At 44.0% G+C, this 21,826-nt stretch overlaps 1 protein-coding gene across 1 annotated transcript; it reads right to left on the bottom strand.

The window, feature by feature from the left end:
- Nucleotides 1–4,012: 4,012 nt before the first annotated feature.
- On the bottom strand, nt 4,013–21,225 carry LOC135528103 (solute carrier family 2, facilitated glucose transporter member 1-like). The gene is made up of 10 exons (XM_064956912.1): nt 20,826–21,225; nt 16,134–16,229; nt 14,617–14,777; nt 10,101–10,341; nt 9,757–9,919; nt 9,149–9,336; nt 8,915–9,019; nt 8,580–8,681; nt 8,256–8,459; nt 4,013–7,286 (listed from the first exon to the last, which is right to left on the bottom strand). Exons 1-10 carry the CDS (start codon nt 20,841–20,843, stop codon nt 7,083–7,085), a joined length of 1,482 nt encoding a protein of 493 aa, XP_064812984.1. The 5' UTR covers nt 20,844–21,225; the 3' UTR covers nt 4,013–7,082.
- Nucleotides 21,226–21,826: the final 601 nt, after the last annotated feature.

The raw sequence follows: 21,826 nt of genomic DNA, 5'->3' as shown, positions 1-21,826 counted from the left end.
CGTCTCCCAAAAATACAGATTTCCGATTATTATGAAAACTTGAAATCGACCCTAATGAATCGGCCATTCTGATTAATCGGTCGACCTCTAGTATAGAGACAAAGTAGAGTCGCAATTCAACGGCTCAGACACGAGAGGTATGTGACAGAGTCTACAGTCAATCACGGACTACAAAACGAAAACCAGCCCCGTCGCGGACCCCGATGTCTTGCTCCCAGACAAACTAAACAACTTCTTTGCTCGCTTTGAGGACAATACAGTGCCACCGAAACCGGCCGCTACCAAAACCTGCAGGCTCTCCTTCACTGCAGCCAATGTGAGAAAAACATTTAAACGCGTTAACCCTCGCAAGGCTGCCGGTCCAGACGGCATCCCTAGCCACGTCCTCAGAGCATGTGCGGGACCAGCTGGCTGGTGTGTTTAACGACATATTCAATCAATCCCTATCCCAGTCTGCTGTTCCCACATGCTTCAAGAGGGCCACCATTGTTCCTGTTCCCAATAAAGCTAAGGTAACTGAGCTAAACGACTATCGTAGCACTCACTTCCGTCATCATGAAGTGCTTTGAGAGACTAGTCAAAGATCATATCACCTCCACCCTACCTGACACCCTAGACCCACTCCAATAGGTCCACAGATGACGCAATCGCAATCACACTACCCTAACCCATCTGGACAAGAGGAATACCTATGTAAGAATGCTGTTCATTGACTACAGCTCAGCATTTAACACCATAGTACCCTCCAAACTCGTCATTAAGTTCGAGACCCTGGGTCTCGACCCCACCCTGTGCAAGTGGGTCCTGGACTTTCTGACGGGACGCCTCCAGGTGGTACCCATGACTGAGTGGCCATACACGCCTCCAACTCAATCATCAAGTTTGCAAACGACACTACAGTAGTAGGCTTGATTACCAACAAAGATGAGACGGCCTACAGGGAGGAGGTGAGGGAGCTCGGAGTGTGGTGTCAGGAAAATAACCTCACACTCAACGTCCACAAAACAAAGGAGATGATCGTGGACTTTACGTTCCTCGGCATACACATCATGGACAAACTGAAATGGTCCACCAACACAGACAGCGTGGGGAAGAAGGCGCAACAGCGCCTCTTCAACCTCAGGAGGCTGAAGAAATTCAGCTTGTCACAAAAAACTGCTCAAATTGCTTTCATAATAGTGCATTTTTGGATATACCATGTAAACACTGTTGTTCTAAATCTAAAGCTCTTTGGTATTTCATAGGCCTATATCTACATTTCAATACAATGTTCTACAGTGAAAGTCATCTGCTGAGAGGGGTAACAAGTACACTGTAAACACCAATGCATATGGTGTGGGGGGGGGCAGTTACCAGTGCTAAGCTATGCTTCATCTCTTCTCCGGCTTGGGTCTGGCCACAATACTTCGTCCACATAACAATATACGTTTTCTCTTGCCAAACATCGAGGGAAGTATCTCCTAGCATGGCGTATCCAACCTTGGACAGAGGCAGCCTCTATGTCCCCACATGCGTCCTCCATTGCCTGGAGAAGCGGCATGCGGGCATAGGGTTGACGATCATACACTTTCCAGCGCCAGGCTGAGAAGAATTCCTCTATGCGATTTAGAAAAGGTGAATATGGGGGTAGGTACAAAACTACAGCCCGGTGAAAACTAACATTGTCCCATAAAACGACAAATCTAGCAGGCTCCTGATTTGGATCAGGGACAAGCATTGTGTAAATTGCATCCAGAAAAGTGAACATATGGCCGGTGTTGTACGGACCCAGTGTGACATTGTAATGGAGGACCCCGTTTTTGAGTGATGGCAGCACACATACTTATATTACCCCCACGCTGTCCAGGGACATTGGTAATTGCCCTCTGTCCTATTACATTTCTTCCGCGGCGCCTGGTTTTGGTGAGGTTGAAGCCAACCTCATCCACATAAATAAATTAATGGCGATTTACATGGGCATCCAGCTCCAATACTCTCTGTAACAGACAAAAGGATATACAGATGAGTAAATATGGTATGTCTGAAGTACTGTTGCATACATACCTCTACAAATTCATGTCGCATATTCTTGACTCTGTCAGAATTTCTCTCAAATGGCACCTTGTAAAGTTGTTTCATCGTCACCCGGTGCCGTTGGAGGATGCGTTGTATGGTCGACAGGCTTACAGCATTGATGTTGTTAAATATGGTGTCATTATTCAAGATATGCTCTCTTATCTCCCAAATCCTAATTGCATTGTTGGCCAAAACCATATTTATAATGACAGTTTCTTGTACATCTATAAACAAGCATCCTCGTCCTCCATGATGTCTTTGCCTTTCCACTCTGTACAGAATTCAACCACAGTATGTGTTCAGCATAGGAACTGTAAACAATGTACAAAAAAAACAATGTATTTTACAGTACATTACTGTAATGCTAAAATAGTCATTAGATAGTTGCATACCTGTTCTCATTTCTGAAGGTTCGAATTATGGACGCCACTGTAAATCGACTCAAGTTGGGCTGGACTCTCAGTCCAGCCTCTCTCATGGTCAAACCGTGGTTGATCACATGATCAACAAGTGTTGCCCTAATCTCATCATAGATGGCTCTCTATCCTTCTCTTCGTTGCCCTCGTCATCTTCTTCCTCTTCCTCCTACTACTCTTGCTCTCTGTCCATTATTCAAAACAGGTAATCTGACCTTTGACCTATTTATAGGCCTATACTACAGTAAAGCAGTGAATGGTAAGTGATCAGTTAAGCTATTAGTGTTTGCACATGTGAGGAGTGTGTGTGTGACCTGGTGAATAATTGTAGCATTTTGATTGGTTGGGTTTGGAAAAGGAAAGCAAGTCACTTCCTGTTAGATATTTGTGTTTTAGGTAAAGAATTGTGTGTCGTGTTTTGAAAAAAGTGTTTTATGCAATTGACAACTGAGTCAAAGGCTGAGAAATAGCTTATGGTTTTGGATATTTGGTGTGTAGTTTTGCACTTTGAGTGAGAGGTTTCAAAAATTGTGTGACATGAAAAGATTTTGTGTGTAAGCAGTTGGAAAAAACTGTAAACAGCCATCACTAACATTGAGTGGCTGCTGCCAACATACTGACTCAAATCTCTAGCCACTTTAATTATTACAAATTTGATGTAGTAAACATATCACTATTCACTTTAAATAATGCCACTTTATATAATGTTTACATACCCTATATTACTCCTCATATGTATATACTGTACTCTATACCATATACTGCATCTTGCCTATGCTGTTCGGCCATCGCTCATCCATATATTTATATGTACTGTGGCAGACCAGGGGGTTGGGTCAAAACGTTTACACAGATCAGACACGGACAGAGTAGGATTAGCTCAGTTTCAAAGGTGTTTATTAAAAATAATAGTTCATGAAACCCTCTCCGGGATACCGTCTTCTGGGCTCTGGGTCTTGCTGTTTCCTGTGAACTCACTCCTATTACCTCTGTAACCATCCCCAACTATACGGGAGTCCTTTCTTCCCCCAGTCTCCTCCTGTGTGCTGCCCTTCTGGCAGCTTTATGGGACTTGTCGAGATGGTGAGTAATCAAGGGTTGATTGCTCACCAGCTCCCAATCAGCCCCAAATAGTCCTGGCCGCAGAGCCCGTCGAGACCTGGCACGTCCAGCAGATGGAGCCATCGCCTCGTGATGTATACTCCGTCTGTCACCAGGCCTCGACGAGTCTCGCCCTGGTGGCTGACCTGCTGTACGCCACAGTACATATTCTTATTAATTCCTTTACACTTGTGTGTAAAAGGTAGTTGTTGTGAAATTGTTAGATTACTTGTTAGATATTACCGCATGGTCGAAACTAGAAGCACAAGCATTTCTCTACACTCTCATTAATATCTGCTAACCATGTGTGTAACCAATACAATTTGATAAAAATATGTCAAAATTGTACAGCAAAAATACAGTTTTATATGATATTATTTGGATAACTTTCAACTCTGTTTTAAATGTGTTGAACAGAAAAGACACAACCATGAACATGGTTCCCTGGGTGCAGCTGGTTTTTATTGAGCCAAATATCCAGCTATACAATACCTCATAAAAAAGGGGAAAAACTGAATATAGCAGTCTTGGCACATTGTTTTTTACATAAAAGAAAGCTAAAAATCTACACCCCCAACCACTCGGCACAACACACAGATTTTATCTTTATTATACAGTAAATTTGTACAGCTCGCTAATAAATTATTTGTTTTAGAAAATTATATATGTCCCCACTCTATAATTGACAAGTTAGAGCTTACATGGGATTTTCTTTTGTTCTTGTTATACAACTACAATTATTTATATTTTATGTTATTTACAGGAAGTGTTCAATACTAAAGAAAAGTCAATAGCCTAGTAACTTGTGGTGTGTACACGAACACACAAGAGAAAGAGGGACACAATTACATGCATGCATGGACACACACAGTTTGAAACAAGTAGGGAAATTATGATACATTGTATTGAGTCCAGCCTCTCTCAGCCTTACAGGGAAGACCTCCTCCCTCATGTGGTACCCTTCCTGCAGGCTCATCCTGACACGGCCCTCCAGCATGACAATGCCAGCCATACTGCTCGTTCTGTGCATGATTTTCTGCCAGCGAAGAGCACCGATCTCAATCCCATTGAGCACATCTGGGACCTGTTGGATCTGAGGGTGAGGCTAGGGCCATTCCTCCCAGAAATGTCTTGGAACTTCCAGGTTTCTTAGTGGAAGAGTGGGGTAACATCTCACAGCAAAAACTGGCCAATCTGCTGCAGTCCATGAGGAGGAGATACACTGCAGTACTTAATGCAGCTGGTGGCCACACCAGATACTGACTGGTACTTTTGACACCCCCTTTGTTCAGGGACACATTCCATTTCTGTTAGTCACATGTCTGTGGAACTTGTTCAGTTTGTCTCAGTTGTTGAATCTTATGTTCATACAAATATTTACATATGCTAGGTTTGCTGAATATAAATGCAATTGACAGTGAGAGGACGTTTCTTTTTTTGCTGCGTTTATATTGGGGTGGTGAACACATTTAAATGCATATTCCAAAACTAAAATTGAGGATCAACGACAGCTACAATTTGTTAAACAAATCAAAGGGCAGATACAGAAATATTATAAACATAGTTCAATAATACACTTGATATGCCTGGTTAGTTGACATTATCTAATTATGCAATATAATTTAAAAGTTTCTATTTTATTGTTTTATATAGTGTAAATCAATTGTGTTGAGAGAAAAACAGATTAAATAATTATAAAATGTGATCTAGTTCAACAATTTGACAAGACCATGGTAAACTGTTGGGCACAAAAAGCTGGATAAACTGTGTTTACTTGCGTTTACCCTCCACTACACCACTGTTGCTAGTATAGTTTGACATTTCATTTCAAACCAAATGTGCAGTATTATTATGCCAATAGACAGTGGTTGAGGAAAGGTAAGGTTATTTTCAGGGAATGGTGTGCTAAAACTACTAAGTCCCACTTAGACGCAGTAAGGTTTTGTGCAAAGATCAAGACTATTGTAAAACTTGAAATGAAGTTAGTTCATTAAATAGACATTACCGTTGGTATTCCATTACATACAAGCATTCAGTCCTATCAGAGTCATATATTAAGATACAATATAACACTTCACCTAATAAAGAAAATAATTGAGGGATATATAATCAAACTTCCATGAATAGAGTTGGCTTCATAATTAACTTCTCATGGCATAAATAGAATGCTTTAGCAAAGATTGTTCATATTGCTCCTCAGTAACAGAAGAGCCAAGACACAAATAAGTAAAATATTGACATACATTTTACAATATCTCAGCTTGGTCAGGGATATGGTGCCTTGTTATAACCTTTTGTCAATAAGATTGGTCGGGGGTCTTTGTTTTTATTGTCAGAGTTTGCTGAAGTAAATTGTGGATGAACAGTTGGAATTGAGAATGTGTCTCACTAACTGCATAGTCTGTGGTGATATTAAGGATTGGATAAGTGGAATGGAAAGCATTGTTTAATTCAGTGTTTCACTTTGTTATCTTAATAGCAACCAAGTCAGCACTTTTAAGCTGCAGGAAGAGACCAAAAGAGGATAAAGAGCCATTTTCCCTTTCAGACTGATGAGGATTTAAACCAACAAGATAATGAAGATGTCTCATAAACGCCCTTTTATAACAGCTGGCACTGGTCTACTTATTCCCCTCTCCCCCGTTTGCGCCACCCTATCGGAGATGAAAGAATTTGCCTGTGAGATGTCTCGCTTTCTCTTCCGTCTCTGATATGGATATCTGCCAATATTACACAAGGGTTTACAAGGAGAGCCTCTACTTCCTGTGAATACTATAGAGATGTATAGAGATCGCTACTTGGAAATAACAATTTTTTGCATGGACATTGCCATTGAGGTCTTCCAACATTTTAAAGTAGTCAGCTGGGTGGGGAAGGCCAATGGGAGAATCTCAATTGCATACGCCTCGCTTCCTTCTCAAAACCCATTGGATGAAAAAGCCAGAGGTCCCTCGCCTCTGACCTCTTCCAATGGATTTTGAAAAGGAGATGAGAGGACGCGAGGACAATGCAATTGAGATTCTCTCAATGATCAGAGCATTGTCTTCAAATTGTTTTGCCTAGTTTGTAACGGGCTTTTAAGCTATATCACAGCCATCTAGTTGACATAATAAATTAATGACACCCCAGATTTGTTTCAAGACTACAGCACTGCAGGTGGTGGTAAATCACAATAGCATTACACTTTTTTTAAACATCAAAAGAAGAAAATGTACTACTTTAAAATGGAGTTGGCCTCAATGGTGCTGCCCATGCTGCCACAGACACCATAATGAAACATACAACGTTGTGATCTCTACACATCTCTATTGTGAATTTGCAGTCTCTCATCGCACCCTCCTGGAACCCCATGCATACTGCAGTCATCAGTTTACCACAGAGAGCAGGAGAGGTGGGACTCTGAAGGCCTATAGGAGTGTCACTCGTCCCTAAACTAGAAATGCCCAGGCGTATGTTGCCCACCCAGTCTATCAGTAGTATTGAAGGTGGTTGGGGGTGTTGTCGGAGATCTTAGAGTTGAGAGTCAGCTCCCCCAAGGCTGTTCATCTCATCAGGAGCGTACTTTTCCCCTGACTGTCCGGCCTCATGGCGGAAGCCGGCTGAGATCTCGTCAAACGACCGTCCCTTGGTTTCGGGCACCTTGAAATAAGTGAAGATGAAGAAGCCCAGCAGTAGCACAGTGAAGATGATGAAGACGTAGGGGCCACACAGTTGCTACAGAGAAGACAGAAAGTAACATTATTTTCACATTTTTCCATTCATAAATTGGACTTCAACTTCAATTTCAAATTGAAAGTATATACTGTACTATCAATGTACATTGAGTAAACCAAACATTAGGAACCCCTTCCTAATATTGAGTTGCACCCCCACCCCCTTAAGCCCTCAGAACAGCCTCAATTCGACGGGACATGGACTCTAAAAAGTGTTGAAAGCCTTCCACAGGGATGCTGGCTCATGTTGACTCCAATGATTTCCACAGTTGTGTCAAGTTGACTGAATGTCTTTTAGGTGGTGGACCATTTTTGACACACACAGATGTGGCACCTACTACCTCCTACCATATCCCGTTCAAAGGCACTTACATTTTTTGTCTTGCCCATTCACCCTCTGAATGGCACACATATGCAATCAATGTCACAATTGTCTCAAGGCTTAAAAATCCATATTTACCCTGTCTCCTCCCCTTCATCTACACTAATTGAAGGGGATTTAACAAGTAACATCAATAAAGGATCATAGCTTTTACCTGGATTTGCCTGGTCAGTCTATGTCATGGAAAAGCAGGTGTTCTTAATCTTTTGTATACTGTGTATATTTAAGTAAAAAGGCCAGAGGGGGTGTGGTATATTTAAGCAATAAGGCACGAGGGGGTGTGGTATATGGCTAATATACCACGACTAAGAGCTGTTCTTAGGCATGACGCTATGTCATACCACAAACCAAGGTGCATTATTGCTATTATAAACTGGTTACCAACATAAATAGAATAGGAAACAACTATTTTTGTCTCATAACTGTGCTATATTGTTGGATATAGACACGGCTGATATGCTGTTTCATCCAATCAGCACCCAGGACACAAAATACACGGTTTGTAATAATTGATATACCGGTACATATGTAATAGAGCCATCAAGGCAATAACCCAAAAATCTGTGAGTTTTTTTTCTGTCTCCTTACCTCAACGTATTGGAAGGTCATGCCCACTATGAAGTTAGCCGACCAGTTGGAGAATCCAGCAACGGCAAAGGCAGAGGGCCGAGGACCTTGGCTGAAGAGCTCAGCCACGATGAACCAGGGGATGGGGCCCGGGCCGATCTCAAAGAAGGCCACAAAGCTAAAGATGGCTACGATGCTGACGTAGGACATCCATGGCAGCTGGTCCTGAGGAAAAACACAGGGGAATATCAGTGGAGGAGGCTGGCTGAGGTAGTCGTCTACATAAAACATGATATACGCAAATCCAGTGATTTTTAAAAATGTTTATTGCGCCATTATACATACCAGTAGTGCCATAGCGATTGTCATCAGGACAGCTGAGAATGCCATCCCCAGCAACCCAGTGAGGTGAAGGGATCTTCGCCCAGCACGCTCCACGACAAATAGCTAAATAAAGAGAGAGAGGAAGAGGAGAAGAATGGTGGTGTCTGGGAAGTGGATTCATTCCTGTTACAGTCATATGGACAATACATGTATCTCCTAATATATCATAATGGAAACAAACATATTTGATCAATTCCATTCCAACCCAAAAATCGTAATACTCATTGTTGAGATGCTCATATGATCACTGGGACTGGGCTCCTGTTTATGGATGTTGTACAGCGTTTCAGACTTACAGACACAACAGTGAAGGCTGTATTGACCACTCCGGCACCAATCGTAGCATAGACTGGCTGAGAGACTCCCGCCTTCTCAAAGATCCTGGTGGAGTAGTAGAAAACCTGCACAAAAATGTAATAATTGACTGGACGATATAGTTTGAAGTCTGTGTGTGTGTGTGTGTTTGTGCCCGAGTTAGCATGTGTGTATTTGCAAGTCAGTGTGTGTCTCCCAGAGTGTCCCACACTCACAGCGTTGATGCCAGACAACTGCTGGGAGAGCTGGAGCATGACGGCGATGAAGATGGGCTGGCGATAGAGCGGCGAGCGGAACAGCTCCAGGATGGTCACCTTCTTCTCCTTCATCATCTGCCTGGCCTCCTCCTTCATCTCCTGCATGTCGGCGCCCACCTCCTCAGTGCCTCGCAGCTTCTCCAGCACTGCAGGGAAATAGACAACTCAGGAGGGACTGGAGCTGGAGAGCTACTCGAGGTGAAGCCCTATGTAACAGTCTTAATCTAACACACCAGATTCTATTAATAAGCTTCTAGTCAGGACCTTGATAAGTTCAATGGTGTGTTAGAGCAGGGCTGCAACAAAAGCCAGCGCACCCAAGAGCTCTCCTGCTTTTCGTGGGAATAGGGGTGTATGACAGGGGTACTCAACTGTTACCCTACGAGGTCTGGAGCCTGCTGGTTTTCTGTTTTACCTGATAATTAATTACACACACCTGGTGTCCCAGGTCTAAATCAGTCCCTGAATAAAAGGGGAACAAAGAAAAAATGCAGTGGAACTGGCTTTGAGGTCCAGAGTTGAGTTTCAGGGGTGTAGGGTGTAGCAGTAGCTGGTCAGAGGCTTACCTTCTCTGGCCTTGAGCTCCTCGTTGCGGTTGATTAGGAGGAAGCGGGGGCTCTCGGGGCAGAAGGGTAACAGGATACACTGCAGCATGGCTGGGATGAATGTGAAGCCCAGCAGGAAGGGCCACAGAGTGGAGTTCCCCATGATCGACTCGATCCCAAACACCTGTAAGAAACAATATTTAACTACACAAATTATGCTGTCAATGAAAGATAAACTACCATGGAAATACACTGTGGTAAGGTTGTGAGGTTACCTGAGTACCGTATGTTGGTGGACATTTGTCCCGATGATTGTGCTGTATCACTAGCTTTAAAAAAAAAGTAACCCGACGGACAGTGCCTACCTGTGCCATGAGGATGCCAAGGACGATGCCCAACTGGTGCAGAGTGCCCAGCGCCCCGCGGAGCGAGGTGGGAGCAATCTCCCCCACGTACATGGGCACGAAGCCAGTCGACAGGCCGGAGTAGAGCCCCACAATGAAGCGCCCGATAATCAGCATCTCCCATGACGCCGCCAGCTTGGAGAAGCCCATGAACCCGGCGGAGATGAACGCCAGCACGTTGGCAATAAGCATCGAGTTTCTCCTGCAAATCATTCACAGAGGTCGTCTTCACTTCCTAAAGGCACAACAACGCTATACTGTTGTTGAGGTGCATGGGACAGCACAACAAACCAAAATGACCCATGATTACCACCAGCGGCGACGCGTCATTCATGGCAGGTGGGAACTCCACCTGTTTAGCTAATATATATATATATTATTTTGCCATTAATAGGTGTCACATATCAGTTTGCAAAAAATGTAAAAAAATATATAATTGAGTTAATAAAGACGCATACAAACATGGTCTCTTTTTTGCAGGTGATTCAGCCTCGCTCAGTGCTTTTTGTGGTGGTGAGACAGTCAGTTCTCTAGTAGCGCCGTGATTGGCTCAATGTTCTGTCACTCATGGGGACACTACGTCACCGCAAAATCTTTGGGTAGAGCTAGAAAATACAAGCCCCCTGGGTGCTGCCATAGACTTACATTAGAAGTGCCAATCCAAGAAGGCTCAAGATCATTGGCCACAGTTACAATGACATCAAATCATGTTATATCTACAAAAGCCTTGATTGGACTGATCATGTCAACATCATACTTTAAAAATCTTAGCTAGCATTCATCATCATGAATCAAGTCGACAATCTACTGAAGAGAAATTATAGATAAAGCGTATAGGTGCTCATTGGCCATTGGACATAAACATTACACAAGTCGGAAATTGCAAATTCAAGAATAAGTGCTAAGGCGCCACTGCAGCCCGGGGTTCGATCCCAGGCTGTGCCACAGCCGGCAGTGACCATTGGTCCAGTGTCATCCGGTTTAGGGGAGGGTTTTGCAGGCCGGGATGTCTTTGTGTCATCACGCTCTAGCGACTCCTTGTGGCGAGCCGAGCTACTGCAAGCTGACCTCGGTTGTCAGGTCGATTGTTTCCTCCGACACATTGGTGTGGCTGGCTTCCGGGTTAAGCGAGCAGTGTGTCAAGAAGCAGTGCGGCTTGGCTCTTGACCTTCGCCAAGTCGGTAGGGGAGTTGCAGCGGAGAGAAGATTGTAACTACCAATTGGATATCACGAGTAAAGGAGTAACGCCATGGGCCAGAAAAGTTTGAAAACATTTGCCATGCTGTCAATCCAGCATCAGTTCTGTCGCATTCAAATTTACTGGAAGCTCAGAACCGGGAAATCTCAGACTTCAGTTCAAGACAACTGGGAACCAGCTCAGACTGGGAAAATACCTAAAATGACTGTTAACCAACTCTGAATTTTGGACCTCTTTCTAGAGCCCACAAGGACTGCCGCGCCACCTTCCTGTTCAAGTGAGCACAGCACAGCAAAGTGAGTCCAAAAATGTATTGTATACTGCTGCATGAATGATGTAATATGCCAGGGACATATGTACTGTAGCCAATAAAGTAATACTAAGTGTATGTTGTGTAGTAAGCTGTTAGTCCATGTGCCTCATCCTAATAATTTGATCTATTTCCTCCCTCATAACAGCCTACTGTTCTGACTTGATGGTGCACATGTAGCCTATAGCCTGTTTTAGAGAAATGTCATCATTGAATATTGTAAGAGCTTTCAAAAAGCTGCTTAAATGCCTCCTTTATTTATCCTACGGTTCTGACTTGTACAGGGACAACACTGTTAGAATGGCCCATGTTCTGGATTCTGTCGCTGTACATTTCAAAATGCTGAACAAATAGTTATATTGACTACGTCCGTCCTAGCTCTCTCATTAATATCTTAATCGAAAATACGGATTGCCTCTTATCCGCTCGTCATCACCTTATGCCATAGTTTGCACTCAATCTCAATTGTCACTAGAAACCACATTTGTTTAAGCACGGCAGACATGTCAGCTATGTTTTTTTAAAAGGCAGTAAATGAGGCTGAATGAACTGTTTCGCTGCCAGACAAGGCTCCGCCGATAGCCAGGTGTAGCAGTGGTAAGGTGTTGGGACAGCTTTATGGCCCTAAAAGTTTGTGGGCACCGTTTGTCACCGTTATTGTGCAATTGTCACGACGTCCACCGAAGTCGGCTCCTCTCCTTGTTCGGGCGGCGTTTGGCGTTCGACGTCACCGGCATTCTAGCCATCGCCGATCCATTTCTCATGTTCCATTGGTTTTGTCTCGTTCCATTTAGACCTCATTAGAGGTCTAAATCAAATCACAGTGAGGTACAGTTACCCGCTACCACTTATCGCTACAGCGAATCAATGCATAGGGCGCTCTTCCTCACGAAACTGGATCTCAGGAGTGCATATAACCAGGTGCATATCCGGGAGGGGGACGAGTGGAAGACAGCGTTTAGTACCACATCAGGCCATTATGAGTACTTAGTCATGCCATACAGGTTGATGAATGCTCCATCAGTTTTCCAATACTTTGTAGACAAGGGACCTGCACGGGCAGGGTGTTGTGGTGTATATCGATGACATTCTGATATACTCCGCTACACGCCCCGAGCATTTGTCCTTGGTATGCAAGGACGACTGTTGGAGCATGACCTGTACGTCAAGGCCGAGAAATGTCTGTTCTTTCAGCAGTCTGTCTCCTTCCTAGGATACCGCATTTCCAAATTAGGGGTGGAGATGGAGTGACCGCATTACCTCACTGCTGAAGGGGGGGTCCTGTACGGTTGCGGTGGACAGGGCTTTTGGGCAGCTAAGAGCTCTGTTTACTTTGGCTCCCGTGCTGGCCCATCCGATCCCTCTTTGGCATTCATAGTGGAGGTGGACGCGTCCGAGGCTGGGATAGGAGCCGTTACTCTCACAGCGCTCGGCTACGCCATCACAACTCCGCCTCTGTGCTTTCTTCTCAAAGAAGCTCAGCCCAGCGGAGCGCAACTATGATGTGGGGGACCGGAAGCTTTTGGCTGTTTTTAAGCGTTGAAGGCGTGGAGACAATGGCTTGAGGGGGCTAAACACACTTTTCTCATCTGGACTGACCATCGCAACCTGGAGTACATCCGGAGTACATCCGGGAAGCGAGGATACTGAATCCTCGTCAGGCAAGGTGGGCCATGTTTTTTACTTGTTTTTTGTTTACCTTATCCTACAGGCCAGGTTTCCAGAATAAAGCGGCATACGCACTGTCCAGACTGTATGACACAGAGGAGCGGCCCATGGATCAGACTCCCATACTCCCGGCCTCCTGCCTGGTAGCACCTGTCGTGTGGGATCTGGATGCGGACATTGAGCAGGTGTTGCGTACAGAGCCCGCTCGCCTCCAGTGTCCCTAGGGCGTGTGTACATTCCGTCTGCTGTCCGTGACCAATTGATCTCTTGGGCACACACGTCTCCCTCCTCTGGTCATCCGGGGATCGGTCGGACGGTGCTAAGGACGTGAGGGTTTATGTCTCCTCCTGCTCGGTGAGTGCCCAGTGTAAGGCTCCGAGACACCTGCCCAGAGGTAAGCTACACCCCTTACCCGTTCCACAACAACCTTGGTCACACCTATCTGTGAATTTTTTAACCGATCTACCTCTTTCACAGGGAAACACTACTATCTTGGTTGTTGTGGATCGTTTCTCTAAGTCCCGTCGTCTCCTCCCTCTGCCCGGCCTTCCTACGTACGAACCTACAGATTGAGGAAGCCCTGTTTACTCACGTCTTCCGGCACTACGGGGTCTGATCGGGGTCCCCATTTCACATCGAGAGTTTGGAAGGCGTTCATGGAACGTCTGGGGGTCTCGATCATCAGGTTTTCACCCCGAGAGTAATGGGCAGGTAGAGAGAGTCAACCAGGATGTGGGCAGGTTTCTGCGGCCCTATTGCCAGGACCGGCCCGGGGAGTGGGCGGCGTTCGTGCCCTGGGCCGAGATGGCACAGAACTCGAGTCGCCACTCCTCCACTAACCTCTCCCCCTTTCAGTGTGTATTGTGGTACCAGCCGGTTCTGGCGCCATGGCATCAGGGTCAGACCGAGGCTCCTGCGGTGGACGACTGTCAGGCACACGGAGTAGACATGGGAGGCCGCCAATGTTCACCTCCAGCGAGCTGCGCCCATGTTCACCTCCAGCGAGCCGCGCTTCGCCAAAAGAACATAATTACTGCATGTATTTAGTCCTCATGTCTTTGTGTGTAATTGTTTGTTTGTGATGTGGATTATTGTCGGGCGCTTTACTTTTGCCATGTTCCGTGTTTTTGGCACGTTATTGTTTTTATGTGCTGTATTTTGTGGAACGGAATTAAAGTGCACCTGTTCACTACACTCTGCTGTCCTGCACCTGACTTTGCCTCCCGTACACACCCTTGACAGTAATTCGTCGCCTTTTAATATGAATACCAGCCTAAAATACATTAACACTGCAGTTTTACCTGCCCAGGCGGTTGACAAAGAGGCCCACGGAGAAGGAGCCGAAAATGCCCCCGACAGAGAAGATGGCCACGGATATGGACCACAGGGTGGTCAGGGAAGTAGTAGGGATGGGCTCAGAGTACCTGCTGTTCCACGTGTCATTCAGGAAGCCTTCGATGATCTACGGTACAATACAACATAACACATGAAGAATATACATAAACTATAGTCATCATTGAAGGTAGATGGAGACGTTAAATAATATAATGATCATACATACACACAGTCACATTTCACTTTATAGTAAATTACCAACCATACAGTGAAATTTATAGGTATTACCCAGAACTAAAATCTTGCATAATTGAGTCAGATGCTTGTTTAAATTCTAGGGGCAGATGTGTTATAAAAGATACTAGAACGAGGAGCAGAAGTAGGGTGGACACTCCACCCCCCTCTCTTTGCAAGTATGTGTCAAATGTCCCCTCCCCTTCCGAAATTGGAACAATACGAACATCTGCGATATCGTGATTTGTACAAATGATTGTGACAAAACATTGGAGCATGTTTCAACCAAAATAGTTAATTTAATCTTTTTTTCCACCCAAATTTGAACTTAAATCCAATGATATGGTAATATTTTTTGTTAAGTGGGTTAAGATGTTCCTAGAAGTCACACAGAAGGACATGTTAAAATGCTGAATGAGATTTATAGAAGGGCACTTCATTTAATATAACAGGCTTTTAAAATTCTATATTGGTGCAATGTCAACTTAAAAAATCAGAGGGATGCAAAAGACATTTGTTTCATTGGACAACTCAGTTACACTCCTCTAGCCTCCCCTTAAATCCTGTGAATTTGACAATAATCCTTGTTATCTCTGCCAGGTGTAATGGACACACCACAAGTGAATTGATCACAATGGTAAACCTTTCCCAAACTTCCCAGTTGAAGGCTTCCTGGAATAAGCTGGAAATCTGTGACTCCTCCAACTGGGATTTCAGGAAAATTCTTATTTACAGAGCAGGCATCAGCGAAACCTCGAGGAACTTTAAGAAGCTGCTGGCGTGAAGTACATACAGTACCAGAGTCTCTCCAGTATATCTGCCAGACTGTCACTTAAGCCAAGTGTTAAATTCAGTAGAGGGACTGCATCTCACCAGCGAGTCTCACCACGTCAGTCAAAGATCCTACATGTATGTGATGTATCACCTTCGATTGACCTGGCAGGGCTCCTGCTGGAGAGATGATGCAATCTGTCGGAACATGCATTACGGCACCTTTGGGTAGGAGATCTATGAGCGCCATGCATCTCTGAGGAACATCTTAACCTGCTGAGCTCGTCAGAGGTGTCAAGAAAGAATAGGAACAATACTGTTTTCGCATTCAATGGATTTGGACAGGCTTCCAAGGGTCACAAACATAGAATATGCATAAAAAATGTAACTTGATTCTCTATACAGGGCCTCTATGGCTCTGTCCAAAAATAGTGCACCATATAGGGATTAGGGTGCCATTTGAAACTCTCTCACTCACCTTTTGGGGAGCATTGATGACCCCTGTGTTGTAGCCAAACTGCAGCGAGCCAATCACAGCTGTTCCCACTGCCATCATCAGCTGGAGCGTCAACCCCTGTGGGCACAGAGGAAAAACAAACATCTCTCCAGTTTAACAAAGAATAGCTAAAGTGCTCTATCTGCCTTCAGAACACATGCATTAAAGCATTAGCCTACAAGTATTTTAATTTTTTTTTACTATCTTTGAGAGAGGGTATATTTAGATGAGATGACAGGTGAATTGGGACTAAGACTTAATAAATGTGCACAAGAAATTGAGACCTGACTTGGACTCTGTGTTAACATACTTACAAGTGATAGTGACTCTACGGTAACACTTGGCTGACACAGGTGGTCCGTTCAGTGTAATCCCCTTAGGAACAGTTGATGACAAATGTTCTAGCAATGTCTAATGTTGGAACAATACATCTGAAGACTAAACTGTTGACAAAGAGTATCCACTTTATTAAAAGTATTAATTGATCTGGACACCTGTCATATTCTTGAGCTTCGCAGGTGCACCACCATTGTGACACTATGGTAAGCACTGGCTGAGACTGGTGGTCCATTCAGTATAATCCACTTAAGGAATGAGGAACATCAGAACCAAGGCAAGCAAACAGGACAGCTTGCTTACACAGGCCACACTGTGCCAAGCCACACGCGAACACTTAAACTTACGTAAGAAACACACCTCAGTGCGTAGGCTCTTCTTAGTGAGTGACACCCCCTCCAAGATGTGAAATAGTTGCAGTCACACTAACGTCTATAGAAGTTTCCCTCAAACTCACATCGACATGAATCTCTGTCTAAGCATTTCGCCTTATGTAATTCACAAAATATACAAACCATCAGACTCTGCTTTAGGTATCAGGATCCAGTTGAGACTTTGGTCCCACAGAATCCAGTTCAACAGCAATATACACTAAGTGTACAAAGCATTAGCAACAACTGCTTTCTCCATGACATAGACTGACCAAGTGAATCCAGGTTTTTCACGCTCAACAGTTTCCTGTGTGTATCAAGAATGGTCCACCACCCAAAGGACATCCAGCCAACATGACACAACTGTGGGAAACATTGTAGTCAACATGGCCCAGCACCCCCTGGGTCTCGACCCCGCCCTGTGCAACTGGGTACTGGACTTCCTGAAGGGCTGCCCCTAGGTGGTGAGGGTAGGTAACAACATCTCCACCCCGCTGATCTTCAACACTGGGGCCCCACAAGGATGCGTTCTGAGCCCTCTCCTGTACTCCCTGTTCACCCACGACTGTGTGGCTACGCACGCCTCCAACTCAATCGTCAAGTTTGCGGACGACACTACAGTGGCAGGCTTGATTACCAACAACGACAAGACGGCCTACAGGGAAGAGGTGAGGGCCTTCGGAGTGTGGTGTCAGGAAAATAACCTCACACTCAACATCAACAAAACAAAGGAGATGATCGTGGACTTCAGGAAACAGCAGAGGGAGCAGCCCCCTATCCACATCGGCGGGACTGTAGTGGAGAGGGTAGAAATTTAAGTTCCTCGGCGTACACATCACGGACAAACTGAATTGGTCCACCCACACAGACAGCGTGGTGAAGAAGGCACAGCTGCGCCTCTTCAACCTCAGGAGGCTGAAGAACTTTTGTGTGTCCCCAAAAGCACAAACTTTTACAGATGCACAATCGAGAGCATCCTGTCAGGCTGTATCACCACCTGGTACGGCAACTGCGCCGCCCACAACCGCAAGGCTCTCCAGAGGGTAGTGAGGTCTGCACAACGCATCACCGGAGGCAAACTACCCGCCCTCCAGGACACTTACACCACCCGATGTCACAGGAATGCCATAAAGATCATCAAGGACAACAACCACCCTAGCCACTGCCTGTTCATCCCGCTATCATCCAGAAGGAGAGGTCAGTACAGGTGCATCAAAGCAGGGGCCGAGAGACTGAAAAACAGCTTCTATCTCAAGGCCATCAGACTGTTAAACAGCCACCACTAACATTGAGTGGCTGCTGCCAACATACTGACTCAAATCTCTAGCCACTTTAATAATGGAAAATTGATGTAAAAAAATCTATCACTAGCCACTTTAAACAATGCCACTTAATATAATGTTTACATACCCTACAATGCTCATCTCATATCTATATACTGTACTCGATACCATCTACTGCATCTTGCCTATGCCGTTCTGTACCATCACTCATTCATATATATTAATGTACATATTCTTTAACCCTTTACACTTGTGTGTATAAGGTAGTTGTTGTGGAATTGTTAGGTTAGATTACTCGTTGGTTATTACTGCATTGTCGGAACTAGAAGCACAAGCATTTAGCTACATTCGCATTAACATCTGCTAACCATATATGTGTGACAAATAAAATTTGATGGGGGGGGGGAGCTTTGCCGGAAAGGTAAAGGAAAATAGCTGTGCAGCGACACTCCCCATCCAACCTGACAGAGCTTGAGAGGCTCTGCAGAGAAGAAACGGGAGAAACTTCCCAAAAACAGGTGTCCCAAACTTGTAGCGTCATACCTAAGACTCGAGGCTGTAATCTTTGCCAAAGGTGCTGAATCAAAGTACTGAGTCAAGAGTCTGAAATTAAATTATTTGCAAAATGTCTAAAAAAAACTTTATTTCTTTCTCATTATGTGGTATTGTTTGTAGATTTAGTTTTTATTCATTTTTAATCAATTTTAGAATAAGGCTGTAACGTAACAAAATGTGGAGAAAGTCAAAGGGTCTGAATACTTTCCGAATGTACCGAATAAGGATGATGAAGTGGCTTAATATGTGTAGGAATATTACAATGTGTTTGCTGCCATATGGGACAGGGTTCCCCAGAGACATTCATTCATCTGGTGATTATAACATATAAGGCGTTTATCTAACTAGGATTATGCCTATAATTTCTCAGGGTGAGCAATAAGTAATAAAATAACATGATTTGTTTCAAATGTTGTCAGTCAGAAGAGATGCAAGCACCTTTGACATAGGACGGCAACACGCACACATAAAGTCGGAGGTTTACATTCACCTTAGCCAAATACATTTAAACTCAGTTTTTCACAATCCCTGACATTTAGTATCACCACTTTATTTTAAGAATGTGAAATGTCAGAATAATTAATTTGGGTCAAACGTTTCGGTAGCCTTCCACAAGCTTCCCACAATAAGTTGGGTGAATTTTGGCCCATTCCTCCTGTCAGAGCTGGTGTAACGGAGTCAGGTTTGTAGGCCTCCTTTCTGCACACGCTTTTTCAGTTCTGCCCACAAGTGTTCTATAGGATTGCACCCCCACAACATGATGCTGCCACACCCATGCTTCACGGTTGGGAAGATGTTCTTCGGCTTGCAAGCCTCCCCCTTTTTCCTCCAAACATAACGATTGTAATTATGGCCAAACAGTTCTATATTTGTTTCATCAGACCAGAGGACATTTCTCCAAAAAGTGTGATCTTTGTCCCCATGTGCAGTTACAAACCGTAGTCTGGCTTTTTTTATGGCTTTTTTGGAGCAGTGGCGTCTTCCTTGCTGAGCGGCCTTTCAGATTATGTCGATAAAGGACTCGTTTTACTGTGGCTATAGACACTTTACCGGTTTCCTCCAGCATCTTCACAAGGTCCTTTGCTGTTGTTCTGGGATTGATTTGCACTTTCACACCAAAGTACATTCATCTCTAGGAGACAGAACGCGTCTCCTCCAGAGCGGTATGACGGCTGCGTGGTCCCATGGTGTTTATACTTGCGTACGATTGTTTGTACAGATGAACGTGGTACCTTCAGGCGTTTGGAAATTGCTCCCAAGGATGAACTAGACTAGTGGAAGTCTACAATTTGTTTTCTTGTCTTGGCTGATTTCTTTTGATTTTCCAATGATGTCAAGCAAAGAGACAGAGTTTGAAGGTAGGCCTTGAATTACATCCACAAGTATATCAAATTATGTCAATTAGCTTATCAGAAGCTTCTAAAGCCATGTCATTTTCTAGAATTTTCCAAGCTGTTTAAAGGCAGTCAACTTAGTGTATGTAAACTTCTGACCCACTGGAATTGTGATACAGTGAATTATAAGTGAAATAATCTGTCTGTAAACAATTGTTGGAAAAATGACTTGTGTCATGCACAAAGTAGATGTCCTAACCGACTTGCCAAAACTATAGTTTGTTAACAAGAAATTTGTGGAGTGGTTGAAAAACGAGTTTTAATGACTCTAAACTAAGTGTTTGTAAACTTCCGACTTCAACTGTAGATGTTTTGACACTTGGTCAAGCTCAAATAAAGTAAAGAATAGTAAGCATTTCGTTTTATGTAATTCACAAAATAAAAAATCCATCATAGACTCTGCTTTAAGGATCCCGTTTAGACTGATATGCAAGTTTGGAGACTTTGGTCCCACAAACAAATTTAACCATCCCGTTGAACCCTAACCCAACCACATTAGTTATTGTCAAATGTTTACATTACAAACATCCTTTGTGTCGGGTCGTTTCATGGCATGCGCCCAAGTGCTGCCCAGGCTATTCCATATACTCTGCAAAAAAAGTTAACATTAGTAGACTATCCATAAGTCATGTAGACAAACCAAACTGTACATGCTAACAAGACTATTTTTGCCCATCAGCATACTTTGGCTACTCGGCTAATTTGACCAGTTTCTGGGTCTCTCTCCGTCATTACCTTTCCTTCGCCTTCCATGGTGATTGATCAACGAAGTATCGCTGGTTGTCGGGATACCTCGCAGAAGACAGGACACAATTATGCAGAAGAGTCTTCTAGTATCCTTTTATCTCCAGTGGGGAAACTAAAATCCAGTGCTTACTACACCGTCGTTAGCCTTTGTAAATACTGATATTAAAGTTTTAAAAAACATTGACAATCCACAGTTCACTATTACAATTTCATTATGCGGTCTTTACTTATCTATTTTATGATACGCGAGTATACCTACCGTTCGTTATAGGCTCCCATTGATACGTTCTTACTGAACATAAGCCGGTTAATATTATTCAATCAGCTTTCAATGTTATTGACTGTCGGCAGCTTCGGAGCGAACGATTCCGAGGAGTGGGAGAGAGCCTGTTTGTAAAATATGATTCTAATTGGCTGTGGATAGCTCGGCAGATGACGTAGATCATTGCGTACTACTGTAGAATAAAGTTCTGATGGACAGAGCTATTTTCCCACTTCAGTCCATATGTATGTTGCATGTGCTACTTTGAAAAAGTAATTCTAGTATCTAAGGCAAGAGTACTTGTTAATAGATTAGCAATTCAATTATCCATTAGTAACTAACTTATTGCTGTAATATTATGTTTTGTTAGGCTACTTTAAAAAGGTAAAGCCTTCAATGTGTGCTGAAGGTATTATAAATTAAAGGAGGCATATCCATGAGGTGAAATAAAGACTTAATAAAGCCTACCTTCATCAAACGTCTTTCATGAAATTGTTATGAAGTTCTACAGCTGCACCATCGAGAGCATCCTGACAGGTTGCACCACTGCCTGGCATGGCAACCCGCATGGCACTATGAATGGTAGTGCGTAAAGCGCAGTACATCACTGGGGCCAAGCTTCCTGCCATCCAGGACAACTATACCGGGTGGTGTCAAAGGAAGGCCCTAGAATTGTCAAAGACTCCAGCCACCCTAGTCATGGACTGTTCTCTCTGCTACCGCACGG

This window comes from Oncorhynchus masou, chromosome 33 (assembly GCF_036934945.1).
Source record: "Oncorhynchus masou masou isolate Uvic2021 chromosome 33, UVic_Omas_1.1, whole genome shotgun sequence".
Lineage (NCBI taxonomy): Eukaryota > Metazoa > Chordata > Actinopteri > Salmoniformes > Salmonidae > Oncorhynchus > Oncorhynchus masou.
Note: the sequence above shows the minus strand (reverse complement) of the source record. Positions and strands in the feature narration are given on the sequence as shown.

What these genes read in the sequence shown, in the direction of transcription:
- LOC135528103 (XM_064956912.1), bottom strand. An exon ending in GGAGCTCAAGGCCAGAGAAG is followed by an intron (nt 9,337 to 9,756) that starts GTAAGCCTCTGA and finishes ATTTCCCTGCAG; the next exon opens with TGCTGGAGAAGCTGCGAGGC. An exon ending in CAATCGCTATGGCACTACTG is followed by an intron (nt 8,460 to 8,579) that starts GTATGTATAATG and finishes GTTTTTCCTCAG; the next exon opens with GACCAGCTGCCATGGATGTC.